Source organism: Ascochyta rabiei, chromosome 1, assembly GCF_004011695.2.
Source record: "Ascochyta rabiei chromosome 1, complete sequence".
NCBI classification, from domain to species: domain Eukaryota; kingdom Fungi; phylum Ascomycota; class Dothideomycetes; order Pleosporales; family Didymellaceae; genus Ascochyta; species Ascochyta rabiei.
In genome coordinates this window covers 700,310-720,379 of record NC_082405.1, presented here as the reverse complement: position 1 = coordinate 720,379, position 20,070 = coordinate 700,310, and the positions used below count along the sequence as shown (strand labels likewise).

General features: G+C 57.3%; 6 protein-coding genes across 6 annotated transcripts, besides 12 other annotated features; 3 read left to right on the top strand and 3 right to left on the bottom strand.

The window, feature by feature from the left end:
- Window positions 1-367: 367 nt before the first annotated feature.
- EKO05_0000184 (Histidine kinase) lies at window positions 368-7,876 on the bottom strand (the record flags this gene model as incomplete). The annotated part of the gene is made up of 5 exons (XM_038937071.1): window positions 368-792; window positions 841-3,642; window positions 3,732-5,375; window positions 5,427-7,545; window positions 7,760-7,876. The coding sequence occupies 5 exons, from the start codon at window positions 7,874-7,876 to the stop codon at window positions 368-370; spliced, it is 7,107 nt and encodes a 2,368-aa protein (XP_038802723.1).
- Window positions 7,416-7,454: a tandem repeat.
- Window positions 7,603-7,724: a tandem repeat.
- A 75-nt stretch (window positions 7,877-7,951) lies between the features above and the next one.
- Window positions 7,952-7,986: a tandem repeat.
- Window positions 7,987-8,016: 30 nt separating this feature from the next.
- Window positions 8,017-8,071: a tandem repeat.
- A 310-nt stretch (window positions 8,072-8,381) lies between these two features.
- Window positions 8,382-8,420: a tandem repeat.
- A 266-nt stretch (window positions 8,421-8,686) lies between these two features.
- Window positions 8,687-8,748: a tandem repeat.
- A 12-nt stretch (window positions 8,749-8,760) lies between these two features.
- Window positions 8,761-11,287, top strand: EKO05_0000183 (uncharacterized protein; the record flags this gene model as incomplete). Its single annotated transcript, XM_038936729.1, has 3 exons — window positions 8,761-8,908; window positions 8,957-9,723; window positions 9,773-11,287. 3 exons carry the CDS (start codon window positions 8,761-8,763, stop codon window positions 11,285-11,287), a joined length of 2,430 nt encoding a protein of 809 aa, XP_038802722.1.
- Window positions 11,288-11,938: 651 nt separating this feature from the next.
- Window positions 11,939-11,972: a tandem repeat.
- A 211-nt stretch (window positions 11,973-12,183) lies between these two features.
- Window positions 12,184-12,228: a tandem repeat.
- Window positions 12,229-12,301: 73 nt separating this feature from the next.
- Window positions 12,302-12,378: a tandem repeat.
- Window positions 12,379-13,504, top strand: EKO05_0000182 (Allantoicase; the record flags this gene model as incomplete). The annotated part of the gene is made up of 2 exons (XM_038936752.2): window positions 12,379-12,439; window positions 12,540-13,504. The coding sequence occupies 2 exons, from the start codon at window positions 12,379-12,381 to the stop codon at window positions 13,502-13,504; spliced, it is 1,026 nt and encodes a 341-aa protein (XP_038802721.2).
- Window positions 13,505-13,556: 52 nt separating this feature from the next.
- Window positions 13,557-13,640: a tandem repeat.
- Window positions 13,641-13,936: 296 nt separating this feature from the next.
- Window positions 13,937-16,350, bottom strand: EKO05_0000181 (Glycine hydroxymethyltransferase). The gene is made up of 3 exons (XM_059635392.1): window positions 15,878-16,350; window positions 15,257-15,827; window positions 13,937-15,207 (listed from the first exon to the last, which is right to left on the bottom strand). Exons 1-3 carry the CDS (start codon window positions 16,344-16,346, stop codon window positions 13,974-13,976), a joined length of 2,274 nt encoding a protein of 757 aa, XP_059491375.1. The 5' UTR covers window positions 16,347-16,350; the 3' UTR covers window positions 13,937-13,973.
- Window positions 16,351-17,332: 982 nt separating this feature from the next.
- On the top strand, window positions 17,333-18,656 carry EKO05_0000180 (uncharacterized protein; the record flags this gene model as incomplete). Its single annotated transcript, XM_059635391.1, has 4 exons — window positions 17,333-17,488; window positions 17,536-17,617; window positions 17,665-18,567; window positions 18,619-18,656. 4 exons carry the CDS (start codon window positions 17,333-17,335, stop codon window positions 18,654-18,656), a joined length of 1,179 nt encoding a protein of 392 aa, XP_059491374.1.
- A 99-nt stretch (window positions 18,657-18,755) lies between these two features.
- Window positions 18,756-19,880, bottom strand: EKO05_0000179 (uncharacterized protein; the record flags this gene model as incomplete). The annotated part of the gene is made up of 1 exon (XM_038944633.2): window positions 18,756-19,880. The coding sequence occupies one exon, from the start codon at window positions 19,878-19,880 to the stop codon at window positions 18,756-18,758; it is 1,125 nt and encodes a 374-aa protein (XP_038802718.2).
- Window positions 19,208-19,246: a tandem repeat.
- Window positions 19,470-19,504: a tandem repeat.
- Window positions 19,881-20,070: the final 190 nt, after the last annotated feature.

The window sequence follows — 20,070 nt, the reverse complement described above, 5'->3', positions numbered from 1 at the left end:
AGAACTACACATACAGGACACGAGTCCCGCGATACGGACAGCTTGTGGTTCGCAAGGTACTAGAGGATGGGGAGGGACGACACGAGATGAGGGGATGAAGTTCAGTTCTGGAAGATGGATAATAGCTGTGAATGTGAAAAATACATGTCCTTCTTTTAGTATACAGCAGCAGCAGTAATAGTCATTACCCATCATGATCCAAAAAAGCTCTTGCGCCATGCTATGTGGAAAGGGACAGAGCCAATACCGCCCACTTACCCCCCTGGGGTATCAATGTGCGGATAACAAGGGGTGCGAAAAAATCAGTTAAAGGCAAAATGTAACTAGAAACGCAACTGTACCAACCATATTCAGTGTGGGGTTTGGGTCACGAACCGTTCTGCCCGTCGGGTTCATCGGGTGTTCCGTCGTGCCATCTGACCGTCGTGCTCATGCGCACACCCCTCGGTCTTTCGGATCTGCTTTCTGGCTCGTCCATGCTGCTTCTGCTTCCGTCTGCTTCCCTTTTCGCGCCGTCGAGTTGCTGGCCGGCGCCCGCCTCACTCAATGCCTCGCTGACGAGCTTCTTGACCTCGGTCTGCAAGTTGGGTATTTCCTTGGCCGCTTCGGTCTTGTTGAGATAGCTCTCGAGCAGAGCTTTGAGCGTCTGCGCCCGCACAGGCTTTGCGAGGTAGTTGTTCATGCCTGAATCGAGGCATTTCTCGCGGTCGCCTTGGATTGCTGAGGCGGTCATGGCGATGATGAGGACGTTGCGAACTTCAGGGTTGGAGTGTTTGCGGATGAGTCTCGTTGCTGCATAAGGTCAGTGGATGATCTGGGAAGGAAGGAGTGGGAATATACCTTCGTAGCCGTCGCAGTGTGGCATCTGGACGTCCATGAGCACGAGGTGGAAGGGGCGACCGTTGTCGCTTGCACGCTCGAGTGCATCAATGGTCTTGAAGCCATCGAGGTAGGCATCGCACTTGAAGCCCAGCTTCTGCACAAAACTGATGGCTATTCTCTGATTGATCAGATTGTCCTCTGCTATGCAGATGCGGAGGTCTGCGCGGGGAATGGTAGAGAGGTCGATGCAGGTGCCGGAAGACTGTTCATGTCCATTGTTTTCTTGACTGGAGAACTTGGCCATCGGGTCGGCGTCGCGTGTGTAGTTTTGGGCCAAAGCTCGCGCCAGAGGCACCTTTGTAAAGCGCAGGGCGAAAGACACTGTAGTACCTACGCCAGGTTTTGACTCCAGAGAAACTCTGCCATGCATGACGTTCTCAATAAGTGCCTTGACGATACTCAAGCCAAGACCAGTGCCGCCATAGCTGCGTGCCGACGAGGACTCGACTTGTGAGAAGGGCAGGAACAGCTTCTTCTTCTGCTCTTCCGGGATGCCAATGCCGGTATCGATGACGCTACACGTGACGTCTACCCAGTCTGGGCCTTCCTGATCAACAACAGCGCGCACTGTGACAGATCCACGCGGTGTGAACTTGTAGCTGTTGGAGAGCAGATTCATCAGAATTTGATGAAGTCGGACAGGGTCGCCCATGACAAGCATTTCGGGGTTCAGCTCAAGTTGCTCGATGGTCTTCAGACCACGCTCGGCATTTGTGTATGCCAAAGCACGGACAACCTCGGTGATTGTCTCGTTCAGAGACAGAGGCATCTCTTGAACGTTCATCTTTCCAGCTTCGAGCTTTGAGTAATCGAGAAGGTCGTTGATGATAGACAGCAGTGTGTCACCGCACACTCGGATGGAATCGGCGTAGCCTTGTTGTTCTTGATTCAGCAGACTGGCCTTGAGAAGCTCGGACATGCCGATGACTCCATTCAGAGGTGTGCGCAGCTCGTGAGAGACATTGGCAAGGAAGAGACTCTTGGCCTTGGCAGCTTCCTCTTTGAGCTTCATGTTCCTGACCGCAATCGCTTCAGCTTCTTTGGCCTTGATCTCTGCCGCTCTGGCCTGCGCTAGCGCACGCTTCTGCATCTCAAGCATGGCTTCGTTGCTGGCACTGACTCGCTCGATTTCCTTGAAGAGCAGGGCATTTGCCAGAGAGATGGAGATCTGGTTGACGAGTAGCCGTAGCACCTGTGTATTGCGCTCGGTAAACGAGTTCGGTGGGCCTTCGAGATAGATGCTGCCCAACAAGTGGTCCGAGTGGACGATCGGAATGCAAATCACTGCCTTTCCTTCAGGGTTTCGCTTGAGGTATGAGTCGGAGACGTTAGAGAAACGGTCGTCCTCCAGCAGATTCTGAACAAATACGTTCTCGCGGAAGCGCAGCGTGTATAACGTGACTTGTCGTGCGACCATGTCATCTACAGTGTCTAATGGCTGACCGGGTGGGAACGATGTGACACCAGATGAGTCTTTGTTATCACTGTTGGCCTCGTTGGACGCCACGCAGGCGATACTCCATTCGATGTGTGCGTCTTCGATGACAATGCCACAGAGGGTACCGCCCGTCGACTCGAGGATGATGGAAGCCATCTTGGCCATGAGCTTGTCCACCTTTAGTTCGCTCGAAAGCACTCGAGAAGACTCAAGAATCGAGCTCAGATCCAACATGTCAAGACCGACCGCAGAGAAACCGTCACGAAGATCGTGGGATGACTCATGACGTCGTCCGGTCTCGGGGACGATCCAGTTCTGGGTTCGGTCAACCGCGGTCTCGGTTCCAAGAAGTTGTTCCTGGTCTTCATTCTGCTCGAGTCGGAACGAAGTGTTTCCTGTGTCAATCATGGTAGTTTGCACTGCGACGTCCATCGTAGTGAGAGATACGGTGCCTCGCAATAGGAACTCATACTTGTTGATGAGATGATTCGCTTTGCCATATGCGGAGATCTTTCGATACACAGAAATGCAGTCTTTGAGTGCGTGCCGGGCAGGTCTGTTGGCCTTCTTACGAATGAGCCATTCAGCATACAGTTCCAAGGCGTGGGCCTCGTCTAGAGTAAACCCATGGATTTCGCTGTGGTCCATGGCTGCTTCGTAGTTCAACGTTGCGGTTGGAGGGTCGTCGTTGACTTCTGCTAGTACAGCGGCGAGTACGTGAATCCAGGATCGGTAGTTGACGTCTGTTATCGTGCATAAAGCTTCTAGCTGGTTGATGGTCGCAAGGACATGTTTGAACATCTGGTCTTTCTTCGGGTGCTTCCTATCGTCGCGCAGTACCGCCAGGTAAGCTAGTGAAAGATGATACATGACAGAGTAATTCAGCCTCTGACACCAAAGGCTGCCTAGCATGGGTAGCAAAAGCTCGCCTAGCGCACAAGCTTCGTCATGGTACCCGTACAACACTAGGATCGGAAGCTTGGTGGCGAGGTAATAGGTCTTTGGGCGCTTCGGGTTGCTCGCCGTCTTGTCAATCCATTCGATGTAGGCTTTGGAGTCATGTTCTTCGTCGGTGAGAACTGTGGATGCGTCGCGAATCTCTGTTTTCCCCTGTAGGGCTCTGGCGTATTGGCGAGATGCCATCAACAGCACACCTCCTCGAAGGTCCTGTTGCCAGTTTTTCAAGTCCAGAGGAATGTCATCAACGTAGGCCTCGATCTCGACGAGATCATAGCAGGCGATCACCCTGAAGTGAGCCTGGACACCAAAATTCAAAAGTGTAAGCAGACGATCGCCTGCAGTCAGAGCCAAGTCCAAAGCACCTGTTTGGATGGGTTAGCTACCTTCACTAAATCGTATATCGCCAATGCTCGTGAGAGCAGACAGTGCATTGGAGATTGTGCTGGCTTACTTTCGAGGTGAGGGATTAGGTCTGCAGCTGGCGCCTGCAGATGGCCTAGAAGTAGCGGATGCAACGTCTGACCACGCCCTAATGTGTAGGCATCGTCCGGGTACATCTGGAACACTCGTTTGGCAATCGCACCCATGTCCGCTGCGAAATTCAACATTGCAAATCGACCACCTGCAATGCTACCGAGATGGATGTAAGCGAGAGCGACTTGAGCTGTAGTCCCATGCTCGAGATGCAGGTTGATTAATTTCAGCGTGGCTTGGTAGAACAACAGACTGTTCGACCAGAACGCAGCGCTAAGTAGCTCGATGAAGACTGGACCTAGTGTCATAGCCACGCGGTCGTCTTTGGAGGGCTCGCGCGCCAGCAAATCGTTCGTGTCTGTCTCTTGGAGGCGAGCGTAGATTTTCTGGAACTCAGCGTCGCACTCCTGCCAGGTCGTAGATGGTATCGGGGATCCTAATAAGGAAAGGCAGTCTTTCAAAGCTTGGAAAGCACCGAAGCTGTCTTCACGTACGGCATGTACACGTGACTGCAAGATGAACGAGCTCGCCATGTCGCAAGGATCGCGAGCATGCTGGAAGGTAGTCCGAATGAGGCTCAATGCTTCATCAAGCATCCCCTGGTGCCAATAACATTCGGCCGAGCGAACGAATAGCTGTAAGGTCTCCTGATAAGAGACGTCGTGCTTGGACTCATCCCAAGGGTCGTCTTGTAGGAGCATCAGGCAGTGCGCAAAATAGTATATCCCAGTCGACCTTGCTCCTGACTCCGAGGCGGTCTCTCCAGCTTGGTATAAGACGTCGCGGAAAGGAGCGCGGTTTATCTCTTTGGCTTTGATCAGATCAGCGGCAAGGCAGATGTGCCGGCTACGCATATACAGGGCTTTGGAGTCACCCATCGCATCGTCGTGCCACTCGCCACCTGAGCTGACGATGCGGGCGATCTCATAGTGCATCATGGAGGTGTTCCAGTCTTTCTCGAGTAGGCTGGCGGCAGCGAACAAATACCTATCGTGGCTAAAACGGAATCGAGACTCGCTCTCAGCGGGCATGAGGATGAAGGCGTTGAGGGCACCATTCAGTGCCGTTACGATACACTCGTTTTCCCCAAACAGCGGCAGTCTCTCTGCGTCTGCAGGCGCATACTTTGGATTCAACAGCTTGGAGATCAGATCGTAGGAGAAAGCGCCGCCTAACAGCGATGCCCAAGCCAAAAGCTTACGAGTGTCGGGAGGCAGCTCGAGCAGCCTCTTTGTGATGAAATCGTTGGTAACCGAGGAGCCGTACTCGGTGCTCTCGAAAACTTCAAATACCTTGTCGAGATCAAAGAGCCAATTGTTCTCGCGCCAAGAGTAGTAGACGCACTGCTTGCGATAGCAAGTATCCAGAATCTCTCTGATGTAGAACAGATTTCCTCGACTCTTCTCCTGGATGACGGCGACCAGAGGAAGGATATACTGGTGATCACGATGGAGAGTCTCAGCCACGTAGTCGGCTGTCTGAGCTTCTGTAAAGGGGAACAATTGCACCTTTGTGGCTGCATGCATCGAGGGCCGGAGTTCTCGAGGAATGCCCTCCTCGTCGGTGTACGTGAGTATCAGCACCAAAGGGATCTTGGCCTGGACGATGTGGTGAATAAGCTCTGTTTCGTGTCAGCGCCTCGAAGGTCGCAAGAGCCAATCACAGCTCGTACCTGCACTTTCCGAGTCGGCGTTTTGTACATCCTCGAGGGTCCAGATGCACAGCTTCTGCACAGCAAACAAACGTAAAACGTCTATGAAAACGCTCATAAACTTTGTCGATTTGGAAGCGCCGCCACTCCGCAGCCATGCTTCCGCTGTGTGCCCCGAGCTCCCACAATGGAGGGCAGGCGATGATGCCCGTCTAGAGGCATTCAGCGTATCTACGTCGCGTTGCTGAGGGGTCCTGGGCGTTGCTCCATTTGTGTTGAGTAGCCAGTCCGGCAGGTTCAGATAACTGCGCAGTGCTGCCCACACTCCTGTGTTCTTCAGGAAGTTCCGTAAGCTGCCGTGGAACTCGGTCGAAACGTCGGCTTCGCTGAAGACCTGTCGAAACATGGAAGACATGACCTTCAAGATGGGATCAAACGGAGCCCTCTTCGTTTTGTCAAACTTGGCAGAGGCGAAGTAACCGTTGCTTCTGGCCGTGCTCTGTACGCTCTGAACAAGACGCGACTTGCCGAGACCGGTGGCACCACCGACTGCAATCACCTCGCAGCGACCTTTTCGCCTCATTGCCCGCGCACTGGACGTGTTGCGCGCAGCTGTGCTATCGTTGGAAGGAGAAGATCTCGACAAGGAAGAGAGAGCTTCGATGCTGTTGTTGGAAGGGCCTCGGCCTGTCGTTAACAAGTGTGGTCGACCGCTCGGACTCTCCTCAGCGGTGGAGTCTCTGGTATGGGTCGTGCTGTCCTGGGACCATTGGGTGCGTGTCTGGTCCAAAAACACGGGCGCGGAGGAGGGAACGCTGTTCAGTCGAGATTCCGAGTTGCGGGAGCTGGAAGTGTCAGAGACAAAGTCATCGTATTGGAACTCGAGTCGCCCATCCGAAAAGGAGGAATTGGAACTCAGGCTGTTTAGCACTTTCACGCCGCCCCGCCGGCGCTTGGCCACGCGCTGAATGACATCAATGACTGTTTGGCGTTCTTTGTCGCGACCGATCTGCTGCAGGGGAAGATTGAAGAAGCAACTGATGTCTTTGGAGCCGATTTGGAACGCCTTCAGGCCTTCACCGTCACCCTCGGATAGCAGCTCACGAATTCTTGTTAGATCAAATTTAAGGCCCGAGGTCGAGTGGTAGCGCTCTTCGATGTTGCGTTGCGTCATGCGTTGGATGACCAGAGACAGTGCTTCGGGGATGTCTATGCGGCCGGAGGAAGCCGGAGGAATCCTTTTGCTCAGCACGTTCTGCATGACGTCCAAGGCTGTAGTCCCATCAAAGGGCGTGCTTCCACAAAGCATTGTATAGAACAAGATGCCCAGACTGTAGATGTCGGTTCGGCTGTCTGGCTCAGCAGGCATGCGACCCGTCTGCTCTGGGGCAATGAAGGCAAGCTTCAGCTCGATGCCGACTTCGCGACTCAGTGTGTTCCAGCCGGCAGACGTGAGGCCGTTTTCGAAAGACCTGGCGCCGCTGCCGAAATTGATCATCTTGACATGGCCATTTTCGGCGAAGTGGAAGGCGTCTCCTCGCAGTTCGCCGTGGACCATCTCGTGACCATGGTGCAGAATCTCCAGACACTCTGTTGCTCCCACTGCGAAATCGAGGAAGGTGAGCAAGGGGACACCTGTGCTAGGTTGGTGACTGGTGGGCTCGGATGTTTTGTCATGGTTTGTGAGGTTGTACCAGTTGGGGCCAAAGGTGACCAGATCTTTGAGGTAATTTTGGCCTGGCGCCTCAAAGATACTAGCTACGAGAGGCTCTTCGCCTGGCTTGGTGGGTAGCCTGATAAATTCGATGGGGCGCACAAAGTGTCGGCAAGCTGGGTCGGACTTGGTGACGACGAGCTTGGACAGCTGGTATTCGCGCTCGAGTCGCAGTGTGTGGTTGGAGACTCGACACACGACGGGTCGCCCCTCCTTGTGTACGGATGTTGCGGTGGCATGCGTTTTCGCGGTGGTGGAGCTGGCATCGCTGCCCGAGGACCTGTGCCTGAGCACGACGGATGGGCGGTGGGCGTCTGGCGAGTGCGAGGCGGGCGACGAGGCAATAGCGCTTCGGCCGCGAGAGGGCGGTCTTTCGTTTGCATACGAAGCTGTCTGGTGGCCAAAGAAGTGCCAGTTGTCGTAGGACTGTGCAGTGTTAGTCTGGCGCGTTTTTAGTTTTTCATGTTTGTATTCATGTTTGTATTCATGTTTGTGTTCATGTTTGTGTTCATGTTCATGTTCGTGTTCATGTTTGTGTTCATGTTCAGGTTCGTGTCCACGTCATGTTCATGTTCATGTTCATGTTTGTGTTCATGTTCAGGTTCGTGTCCACGTCATGTCCAAGGTCGAGGTGGCATACCGAGTGGAAGGGCTCAATGTCCGAGTCCCAGACATAGTTGGGCAGCTCGGACAGACGCGCAAAGATGGCAGAGAAGCGCGTCTCCGGCGACATGTGCGGGGCCTCGCTCATTGGCATAGTGCTGGACGTCGACGTGTTCAGACGAGTGGGGCTCGAGGCATCGTCTGGGTCGGGGCGTGGTGGGACCAGGCCGTGTGATGTGGTGAGGGTGAGGGTGATGGGGATGGCCGAGCGGGTTCAGGACGCTGCAGTGCTCATGGCGATGGCGGTGGGTGTGGCGGTAGGTGTGGCGGTAGGTTTGGCGTGCAGGTGTGTCCAGAGCGCATGCAGGATGTAGACGTAAGACGTAAGAAGCAGAGACAAGTCTCAGCGCGCAGGAGGGCAGACTAGCATCGTAGGCGTGGAAACGAGTGCGTGCACAGCAAGTGCGGGACCGGTGATGCTGACTGGGCGCGGATTGGCAGAGGATTGGGAGGTCCAGCCAAGCTCGACGCCGCCACGCTGTTAAGCTTCCGCTCGTGCCTCCGGGCGCCCCACCTCGGCGGCAGCGAATGGCAGCTCCTGGTCGGCGATCGGCCAACGTCGCGACACTGCCTCAGCTTCTCCAGACGCCCAGATGCAGCGACCAGCGACCGCCGACCGCCGACCTCAGACTGCAGACTGGACTGCACACACGCCCAACCACCTGCATCCCCCGAGACACTGGACACGGCCTTGGTTCGCAATAGGCAGTCACTGCACTGCCATGCCCATGGCTACGTAGCCGCTGCTCCCCCTCCGCCCCGCCGCCGTCTTCTACGCTCGACACGGATGCACACTGCCCTCTGCCCTGCCCTCTGCCCTGCCCTCTGCCCTGCCCTCTGCCCTGCCCTCTGCCCTGCCCTCTGCCCTGCCCTCTGCCCTGCCCTCTGCCCTGCCCTCTGCCCTCTCCACCGCCCTTTCCACCTCCCCGCACACACACTGCCTTGCACCCCCACACCACCCCCACCCAATGTTGCACAATGGACATTACCGACCGAGAGCATGGCTTCCAGGACGATCCGCCCCCGGCTCGCCAACTCCCCGCCGACCTGCCCACGTCGCTCAATGACCGCCGCCCCGTGAGCGCATACTTGCCCGAAGAGACGGAGATGTACGATGCGTGGCAGGGTGAGTACCAGCCCTAACCCGCTCCTGCCAGTCTGACCTCCTGTGCAGGCCAGTCGTTCCTGACCACGCCCATGCCCGCCCGGCCCCTCAGCTTCAACCTCTCCCTCGACGACCCCAGCTTCGGCGACGAGGACATGCAGCAGCTCGAGGACAGCGACAGCCGCCTCGTCCAGATGCTCGCACACCAGGCCCGCCTGAAGAACGATAACGCGGGCGACGAGGCCAAGGTGGTCGCCGACGACAAGCTGTCCCACCAGGAAAAGAGAGAGGCCCTGCAGGGGCTCTTCACCCTGGCCACCTCCAACGGCGAACTCGAGCGCGTCAAGCGCCTGCTCCAAGGCAAGGCCAGGGAGTACATCGACACGGACGCCGTCGACGCAGAGGGCACCCCGCCGCTGGTCTACGCGAGCTGCTTTGGCCATGACGACGTCGCAGCCATACTCATCCAAGAGGGCGCCAAGGTCGACATACAGGACAAGAACCGCTGGACCCCGCTCATGTGGGCCATGACGAACCGACACAAGGGCATCGTCAAGCTCCTGCTCGACCACGGAGCCTCGACCGACGTCAAGTCCTCAGGCGGTAGGACAGCCTTCGATTTCGTCGAGCCCAACAGCGAGATATCAGACTACCTGCACGAGAGCGGCTACGCCATTGGCAACGCAGGCGTCGACGACTTCTACAACGCAGGCCTGGAGAACGACCGGTTCGAGCAAGAGATGCAGGAGAACGACATGAAGCGTCGCATGATGATGGAAAGCGCATTCAACCTGGAAGTCGACATTGGCAACCTGGGGCTGGACGAACAGCCAGAGGTAAGCTGTGTGCAGCTAGTCTTGCTGAAACCACGGCTGACATGCACAGTCTCCCGAAGAGCCTGAAGAAGGCCAAGACTTCATCTGGGACCGATGTCTGAACGACCAGATGTTCGTCTTCCAAGAGAGCGAGCTGGAGCGCATTCTCGACATCATCATCACAAACATGACCCCGCAGCGCTCACCCTCCCAGAAGCCGGTGCCTGCAAACATTCTCTTCCTGGCCGCTCGCTACGCCCACTATCACGCCAGCGCAGACCTGCTCGAGACGCTTCTTGTATCGGCCATGGGCAAGATCAACCAAGTTGTGGACAAGTACCAGTGGGACATGACCGTGCTTGCCTTTTGGATGTCCAACGCCACGCTGCTCCTGCACTACATGAAGAAGGACACAGGACTGGCTACGGCCGCCACCGAGTTTCAACTGCAGATGGCCGAGCTCATCAACGAGATCTTCATCCTGATCATCCGGGACGCCGAGCGAAGAATGGACAAGAACCTCGATTCGTCCATGCTTGAACACGAACCGATGCCCGGCTTCGAAGACGTGCAGTTCCAGCACGAATGGAAAATCTTCCGCTCGAAACCGAAAGCGAAACCCTTGGAACCCCTCGAGAAGCGATTTCGGCCTCCCTCACCAAAGGCCAGGGCAAAGCCATCGCCTCGCAACATCACCTCCCTCCTTTCCTCGACACTCTTCGTCCTCGACCTGTACGATGTGCATTCAGTCATCACTGCTCAAGTGCTGTCGCAGCTGATCTACTGGCTCTCCGCAGAGATGTTTAATCGCATCATGTCGAATCGAAAGTACCTTGCACGAACAAAGGCTATGCAGATCCGCATGAATGTGTCGACACTGGAGGACTGGGCGCGGTCCAACAACCGGCAACCCGAGCACTACGAGAACGGATCGATGACTTCGACCGGCGACAACACCGTCGAGTCGACAAGGAAACACATTGAGCCGCTCATTCAGCTGCTGCAGTGGCTGCAGTGCTTCACGTCCATCGGAGAAGATCTGGAGTCTCTTGTTGGCACGATACAGCAGCTGACACGGTTATCGGCGCAACAGCTCCTGCACACGGCAAAGTACTACAGACCAGAAGTGGGTGAAAAGGGTTTGCCCAAGAGTGCGTCCAAGTACATTGTGCACCTTCAGCAAGCTGCAGCAGAACGCAAGACGCGGGCGAGGTCACCGAACCCATCACAAAGAGGCGCCGATGCGGAACCCACAACACCCATCAAGCCATCCTCGGGGGCTACGCTCGCGCCAGAGCCATCACCAGCGCCATCGCGTGTTTCTGGAGAGCTGGAGAGGGAAGAAGACGATGCGCCGAGCGAACTCCTCCTGGATCCATCCTACATGCTTCCTTTCTCACTACCGACATCGACTGATATGCTCATCAGCTACGGTGCTGGCTTTGGTGGCGTCAACAGGGAGCGCGAGAGAAAGTACATCCCGACGGTACCGCCTGAGTTCATGGCCAAGCTGGATCTCAGCGGAGGCAGCAAAAACGGCGGGTACTACGAGGAGAGCCAGTGGAACGACCCGAGCTACGGGTGAAGCTAGGAAGCTCTCTTGGTAGTACTGAGCTAACAGAGGGCGTGTTGCAGGTCCTTGCACCCAGGTTGGGTCAGAAGTAAAAGGACGAAGCAGCGCGGCGGCTACGCTTCTCCACGGCCAATCGCCTTGGTGTCACGTCCCACAGCCAGTAGACGTGTCGTGTATGAAGAACAGAAGCGCCAAGTTGGAGAGTGACCTTGTGACAAGGGGGGGGCGTGACGGCATTTTGGATATAGACATGGCTTTAGCGAGCTCCCGCGACCACTTTGCGCATTTGCATAGATACTCGAGCAAAAACGTCTCTTGAACCACTTGACTACCAGCATCTCCAAGAAGACGAAAAACTTTGTCCCTGCAACGCAAACCTTGATGTTAGTGGTTCGACGCAGCGCAAACCTTGATGTTGTGATTCGACGCACGTTGTGATTCGGCGCAACGCAATCACACCCCTGCGCTGCTATCCGAACCCAGCCAAGCGTAGCCCTCATCACGCTATCAGGTGTAGAATCATGTCACCCCGTATCTACACAGCCCGACCCTACCACGTACCATGTAGTCCCCGCCCGGCCGCCCGCCTCTTGGCTCGCATCATCACTCGGGAATTACTCGATTCCATCAGCTGTCGAAATAGGGATGTCAGCAGCTAACCAACCATCCCTCCCCTCTCTCCCTCCCTCCCTCTCCTTGCTCGGCTCTTTCGGGGGTTCGCGGGTGAGGTGGTGTCTGGAGGGGGGCGGCGGGCGCCGATGGATGACTACCGAGTGGGTATTGGGTTGGGGTGGATGGATGGAGAGGGTAGATAAACGAGGGGTGACCCCGCGGATTCAGGAGGTTTCTTGCTCCTGTACTTGTTCTCGTTCCAACGACTACTCTCTCGATCTGCGTTGACGAGGCTCTTTTTTTATATTCGTTTTTTTTTTTTTTTTTTTTTTTTTCTTTTTCCCTCTCTCTCACGTTGTGTTCTAGGTCGAGTTGATTGAGGGGATCTTGGGAGACTTGGATTTTGCGGTCTGAACACCACTCCACTCAACACCACTTCACTCAACACCACTCCACTCGACACCACTCCACTCGACACCACTCCACTCGACATGGCAGTCAGGTTCATCCCCGCGGATCAGATCGATGAGACGTTCAAGTCAAAGTACACCGGTATGCGCTCTGCCCATTGACATGTCCTCGTTGGATCCTATTGCGTCGCCCCTCCACGCCGTCCCTTTTTACGACCACGCCCGCCAACTCACACACGCAGACCTCATCTCCGCGCCGCTGGGCTCCAAGATCGTATCCTTCAGCGACGAGTGGTTCGCAGCAGCCTCCAACCTCACCACCAAAACGGCGCCCATCTCGCGCCCAGGCGTCTTCGTGCACTCGGGCGCCTGGTACGACGGGTGGGAGACACGGCGCCACAACAGCGCGCCCTTTGACTGGGTCGTGATCCGCCTGGGGACTGCCAGCGGGCGAGTCGCGGGCGTGGAAGTCGACACGGCCTTCTTCAACGGCAACCACGCGCCCGAAATCGCGGTCGAGGCCACCTTTGCCGACTCGGACGAGGACGTCAAGACCGAGGCGTACGCTGCCTGGGAGCCCGTGCTGGCCAAGCAGGAGTGCGGACCCTCGCAGCGCCACGGCTGGCTGCTCCCGGCCGTCACGGACAAGGCGTACACCCACGTCCGCCTGCTGATGTACCCGGACGGCGGGATCGCGCGGTTCCGCCTGTACGGGCACGCGGTCCCCGTGTTCCCCGCGGCCGCCTCGGCCGTGTTCGAGCTCAGCGCGACCGTCAGCGGCGGCGTCGCCACCTCGTGCTCCGACCAGCACTTTGGCACAAAGGACAACCTGCTGCTGCCCGGCCGCGGCCACGACATGGGCGACGGCTGGGAGACGAAGCGCACGCGCGGCGACCACGTCGACTGGGTGATTGTCCGCCTCGGCTGCTCTGGCCAGATCGACCACCTCGTCGTCGACACCGCGCACTTCCGCGGCAACTTCCCCCAGCGCGTCCAGGTCTTCGCCGGCCGCTTCGATGCAGACCCCGCCCATGACGATGGCGCGTGGGTCGAGGTCTTGGCGCCGCAGAAGAGCGCGCCGGATGTCGAGATGGAGTACCGTGCCGAGCTGGCCAATGTCCAGGGCCAGACGTATTCGCACGCCAAGCTGGTGATTATCCCCGACGGCGGGGTGAAGCGGTTTAGGGTTTTTGGACGGAGAGCGTAGAGCGCAGAGGAGAGGGTGGAGGAAGGATGATGGATGGTATTCAAAGTGCACGCATGAACATGAGCATGAACATGAACATGAGCATGAGCATGAGCATGAACATGAGCATGAATATGAAAATGAGCATGAACATGAATCGAGGTGACTGTGAGTGAGTCTCCCATCAACACTCTCACTTGATCAAGGTATATTTCGCACACGAGCCAGCATGAAAAGGCTCGGATCCATGCAGCCATCGGAATTCCAAAGGGTATCTAGAGTTACAAACAAAACAGCTCCAACCTGCCACATCAGTCCTGCCACCTCGCCAAGATCAGCTGTTGATCGTATCGTCATTACACCAGCTTACCACTTCTCCCCTGTTGCTCGCCTTGTTGACACGGCACTAGCGCGTGTACTCTGGCTTGCTCGTCTTGTTGACACGGCACTACCACATGTACTCTGGCTTGCTCGCCTGGTTGACACGGCACTACCGCGTGTACTCTGGCTTGCTCGCCTTGTTGACCACCGGCGGCGGCCCGTCGTCGTCTGGGTAGGGCAGCGGCGCGCCTGGCGGCGGTCGCGCGAATGCACCCCCCGGCGGTGGAGACGTGCGGTGGGAAGGCGACGTTCTGAACGCTGGGTGTGCGGACAGAGGCGGCGGGGCCTTGCCGTCCTGTAGTGGTGTCTTCGGCGGCCGCGGTGGTGGCTCGTAGCTTATCCTCGGCGACCCGGCGTAGGACATGGGGCGGTCGGTGGAGAACTGCTCGTCTGAGGTGCGCCCTGGAGAGACCAACTCGCCCGAATGCCGCGGTGGCATGTCGTTGATGCTCCCCACGGGCTGTGGGAACTCGTCAGAGGAGACCACGAGATACTTGTCGTTGTCTTGGTGTTGCGGTCGGTGGGGCTGCAAGGGTGCAGGGCGAAGGTCGGACTGTTGCATCGTCGACATGTACTCGGGGGTGAGCTCCTCAGCGGGAAGCTCGACGGCGAAGCCAATCGGGTCTGGGATCGTTGGCAGCGGCTTGCTGGGTGGTGGAGATGCGGCTGCAAGAGGATTTTGGCCCCTTTCCGCACGCTCCCAGCGCAACTTTGCGCGGTGGATTCGCGCAATCTTCGCAGCGGCGTCGAGAGACATGCCCTGTACGTCTTTTTCGGCCAGATACATGCGTGTGTTTGTGCTGATCTCGGAGAGAGCGTTCCACTCGTTCATGCCGAATTCGCCCACACCCACATTGACGTTGAGGCGGTAGTAGTTCTCTGGGTTGACTTGGCGCCGTGCAAGGTGGTCCTTCATCTCCTTGTGTGTCTTCTCGCAGCCCTCGATCTTGGAGATGAGTCTTCGCCGAGCCTCTGCAAAATCGCCAATGCCACCCGAGACGAAGCCTTCCCACCAGAGGTGTTCTTGGGTGCTTGTCCCATCCGGCCGCTTGCCTGTGCCGATGCTGAGGAACACGCCAATCTCGCGGCCGGGCCATTCGTTGCCGACAGCCTCGTCGAGCACCATGGGCGCTGGGTTGAACTTGCCAGATCCTTCATCTAGAAAGACGGACTGGCCAATCTGGATTGGTTTGAAGGCGAGCGCTGTCGCCGCGGTTGCACGGCCCGCTTGCCAGATGGTGGCGTTGGGCGCTACGGCGGGTTCTTTGCGCGAGTCGTAGGATCGAAGCCAGATCTGGCCGGTTCCGGCCTTCTTCGTGCCCTTGTAGACAGCCGTGACCGCGCTGGGCAGCGTCAGCATACACGCGTGGGTGTTTGTTCATTCGGACTCACGTCTTTGTGCGCTCCTCACGGTTGTCGTACAGCAACGCGTGAGGATTGCCCCACTTCATGGCGGCTACGCGCATGTTGACTGGGGCCATGCCGATCTGGCTGTACCGGCTGGCGTTGCTGGCGCTTCGGTGGATGCGTCCTTGGTGCAGGGCGCTGCCCGGCGTCATGGGGGCACCGAGGTCGGCCGAGGAGGCCAGGCCGTCGTGGTTGTCGTTGCCTTCGTCGTCGTAGATGGTGTGTTCGCGCACGCACTCCATGATGGCCTCCTCGAGCTTGGAGGCCTTGAACAGCGTCGATCGGTAGGGTATGCCAGCAAACGTCTTGTCTGTCTCGAAGACCTTCCTCGTCATGCGCACGTAGACGTCCTTGCACGTCTCGACATCCATCCGCAGCCGCCCCAGCATGATGGCAATCAGCCCGCCCGTGCCTGTGCCCGCAATGAGGTCGAAGTGCTCGCATGGTTTCGGTATCTCGTGTCGCTTGGGTGCCCTGCCTTCGCTCTCGACAAAAGTGCGGTGCATCAGTTCCTGCAGGATGATGAGCATCGAGTACCCCCGCACGCCTCCGCCATCTGCGGCCCTGTCAGCGATTGCGCGCAGCCGTGGGGTTCAAAATACCTACCTAGGGACAGAATGCGCAGCGGTGGGCCTTTGGTGGTGTCCTTGCGGCGGATTTGTGTGTTGGCCATGGTGGGTGGGTTTTGCGCGCGCAGACGGTAGCCCTGTAGGGTAGCCTTGTAGGGTAGCCTTGGAGAGCAGGCGCAGAGGGGAGGGTGTGCGCGATGCGCGACCGAAGATGCCGGCTTCCACGTAAGCAGGACAAGGCTCAGAGACTGCGTGGCCTGGGCAGAAGACGTTGGTCGTGCGTTTTTCAGGGCGTGGTCCTGTTTCGATAGCTGGACTGTCGCCGTGGTCTGATGGCAGGTGGTGAGAATCTTGGCCTCGGCGCGCGCCTGGGAGCGCTCAACAAGTGTCACAAGGTGCCTCAAGGAATTTGTACTTGGAATACAAGCGCACAGCAGCCAGTACAAAGCAGCAGACACAGCGCACGTGGTGTTGAAAGAAGCCGAAACCCGACTGTCTTTGGGCATTCACCCACCTCTTTCGACGTCACAGCCGTCAAAGCCAGCCCCACCGGTGGGAGCTCGCACAGCCACGCGCTACCACCGCTCCTCTGCCGCCATGGCCAACCACAGCCCGCCGGTCCCAGCTTCATGCATGCAAGTGCCCCGTCGTGAAGCTGTCAAAACCAACTTTTTCTCCTACCGCTCGCCTTTGCACGCCTCCGATCGCCTGTGCCTTGCAGCGGCTCCCTGCTGACCCGCTTTCGCCCTCAGGAGCTCAGGAACCCCCTTCCACCGCTGCTAGCGAACCCGCCTCCATCCAATCACTCTCTGTTTGGCACTCCGGTTTCCAGAAGACTTTGCCTCGGCCGGGCAAACGAGACTCTCGGACGTCTTCAGCGATCGAAGAGGGAATCGCGAGCTGCGCGTCATCTCTGCCGCCAAGACGCTCGACAGTAGTTATCGGCGCAAAGACGCTGTCATTCTGTGTGGCTGCTGTGGCGGGAGCAGGTGGCTGAGCTGTTCACGTCCATGTCCAAAGACCTGGGCCTCTGATTGGCTGCAGTCTTGATAAGCCTCGATCGTGACTGTCCGTCAGGGATAGATAGCACTGGGCTCTCACAATCATCATCGCATCATCGTCACTTCGGATGCTGGACCGTAGACGCTCTTATGGTATCGGGCACAGGTAGTGTAAGTGGGCAACGGCGTCTAGGGCGCGGACCGAAGATGCAAGAACGCCTAGTCTCTGTTCAAGCCAATGAAGGCATCTGAGCTGCTGACTGCTTCTATCGTCTGCCCCCTGCAGAACGGTAAATATTTCAATACGGAGGGCTTGGTCACCAGCTGTCGCGCGACCCGCCTAAACTTATGCCTGATACTATCGTAGTGCTCACCAGCCAAGGTGCTGAGCTCCATTCGTCGCTAGGGTCTTGGGAGGGCGCGCACGTGGGGTTACAAGACGACCTCTTTTCCACCTTCACGTCCTTGCTCGTGAACAACCTCATTTCAATATGGAGAATATAGCAGACCGTCCAACTTCAGAGCTTGATCACATACCCACAGCATGGCTGCTTACCGGCCTTGTTGTCTTCCCCTTCGTGATCTATCAGTTGCTGGGCTTCCTAAGCCCTCTGATCCACAACCTGACTGCCATGCGCATATCCGAGGTCTGCCTCACCATGCCGGAACCGTACTCTACTAAACCAATTCGCAGATCTACGTATACCCGATCAAGTCTCTACGCGCAGTGCCTCTCAACGAGGCCGTTGCCACCCAGTATGGCTTCGAGCACGACCGTATGCATCCCCGTTGTGGTCCGTGCCCTACCTGCTCACTGTCGCAGGGACATTCATGCTGGTGAAGAAAAAAGACGACGGAACCTGGACCAACATGAACATCGGCCGCTTTCCGGAGATGTCGCAGTTCCTCCAGGAGTTTGAAAACTACGGCACAAACGACGCTACCATTCGCGTCACCTTTCGCGCATACGGAGATGCGGATAAGGCCAGGACAATCCGGATACCGCTCGTCCCCGATACGGAGAAACTCGAGCATTTCGGTGTGGACCTGCTCAGCAGCGCTACTGATGCCTTCAACATGGGTGAAAAGTACAGCCGGTGGTTCAGCGAGTGTCTCGGCTACGAGGCTGTCTTCCTCTACGTCGGCGACAACAAGCGGGCCGTCATATTCCAAGACATGCAACCCCTCACACCAGACCCGCTCACCGCCTTCTTCAAGAAGAACATACCTTTTCTCGGCCGATATGTGGAGCAGCTCATGGGCATCCGGCAAACCGAGCCATGGCGCATCAAGTTCCACGACTGCGCGCCCTTCCTCATCACCTCCAAGACGTCCCTCGACGACGTGTCTGCCCGCCTCGAGGGCGAGAAGATGGACATGACAAAGTTCCGGCCCAACATTGTCATCGAAGGCGCAAACGAACCCTGGCAGGAGGACTACTGGGGCAAGATCAAGATCAACCAGAAGACGGAGATGATCATGGCACACAACTGCATACGCTGCCAAAGCGTCAATGTCGACTACAACACGGGAAAGCCCGGGCTTGGTCCGTCGGGCCAGGTGCTCAAGCGGCTGGCAAAGGACAGGCGGATTGACCAGGGCGCCAAGTGGAGCTCCGTCTTTGGAAGATATACCTTCTGGGCTCCCAATGCGCCCAAGTCCCAGACGATCAAGGTGGGTGACAAAGTACACGTGACCAAGGTCAACGAGGGAACGACCATCTGGAGTAAGTCCATGTCTTCGGGAAACACCAAACGCCGATGCTGATCCTCCACAGGCTGGCCCGGTCTAGGCTCGATACCCAAACCAAGCTAGGTGCCCAAACTCCAGCCAGCATAGCATCACGTTAGCAGTAGCCATCCGTAAACAGTCCTCGGGATTCACAATCGCCGAGTTTCCATTCCTCTCCATCGCCTACTCGTCTTCGCATCCATTCCCCCTCCCCCTCCCCAGCATCTTCATCACCAAACACCCCTCTTCACAAACCCCAACCGCTACATCCCCTCTACACAGCACCTTGCCCTCGGTACCACAAACCCTACACTCCCGCTGTCTTACATCCCCACCATTCCCACCATGTCTGCGAAGCCCACGCCGGAGCTCCCCTTTCCCCATCCCCCCCGGACCAAGGAGCGCGCGGTCGTGCAGCTGTAGACGGATGGCGTTGTCGGTGCCGGACCATGCTATTCCGTCGCCGGGGTGGGTGGTGAGCGTAGCAGCAGATGCAGGTGCGATGGAGGTCGCAGCAGAGGTCGAAGGAGTAGTCTCAGCAGCGCCAAACCCCGGCCACTCGAACCCGCCCAACCCCCAACCGTCACCGTCACCGCCGGCGGCGTGAGATGCTGATCGCGAGGTCGTGGTCCCACCTGCTGCTGCTGCTGCTGCTGCTGCTGTTGCTGTTGCTGGCGGTGTGGTGGAGAGGAGCGAGGTGCGTTCTGCGTCCCACGCCGACGACTCGCGGTCTGGTGCCGTAGGCTTAAACGAACCTCCCGGAACTCCTCCCGTAACCGCAGTGTCCAACGTACCCATCGCAGCGTTATTGACGCTCACTATCCCCATCGCGCCGAGGCGGCCGGTGCTGTTCGCAGCCCGTGTTAGCCGGCTGATGGCGCGGCTGGAGCTGGGACGTGTTGTTGTTGTTGTGGCTGTTGTCGTTGGTGCTGCACTGGCATCGAGATCTGTATCTGCATGTATCTCCGTACCCATCTCTACTGTTGCGCTTGTTCTGCCATTTCCATTTCCCTCTTCCTCACATTCTCCCTTCGTGCACGGCGGATCTGCGAGATGCGAGGCCGTTGCTGATGTCGTCACGTACGCAGATGTGGCCATGATACGCGTCACCGTCGCGAACGCGGTTTTGGTCTTCTTCGCACTCCTTGCTGTCCTTGTCTCGGTGTTCATGTAGGGGTCTGTGGTCGTCGTCGTGGCTGTGCTTAGACTGGGACTGATAGACGGCCCTGTCAAGGAGCCGTGGGCGCTGGTGGGCAACGCTAGTGCGAGGGCGCTGGAGAGGAAGGCGAGGGTGCTGGGGAAGTGCATGGTGTGTATTGCTTGGTGTATTGGAGGATGGTGATGAGTTGTGCGGATTGTTGGGGATGGGAGGGAGGTGATGGGTAGCAGTGGTTGAGGTAAACGAATGTTCCCTTCACGGAGGCTGTGAATATATTCCGTGAATACTTTGCACAGTAAGAGAAACGTGATGTTGGAAGGTGAGATTTGTTTCTACATT

Bases quoted from the DNA above. Each gene is read 5' to 3' on its own strand.
- EKO05_0000181 (XM_059635392.1), bottom strand. From the start codon at position 16,346: ATGCCCAAAGACAGTCGGGTTTCGGCTTCTTTCAACACCACGTGCGCT. The intron at 15,828-15,877 runs GTAGGTATTTTG...ACAGGGCCGCAG, and splicing joins GCTGCGCATTCTGTCCCTAG to ATGGCGGAGGCGTGCGGGGG. The intron at 15,208-15,256 runs GTGAGTCCGAAT...GACGCTGCCCAG, and splicing joins CGTGAGGAGCGCACAAAGAC to CGCGGTCACGGCTGTCTACA.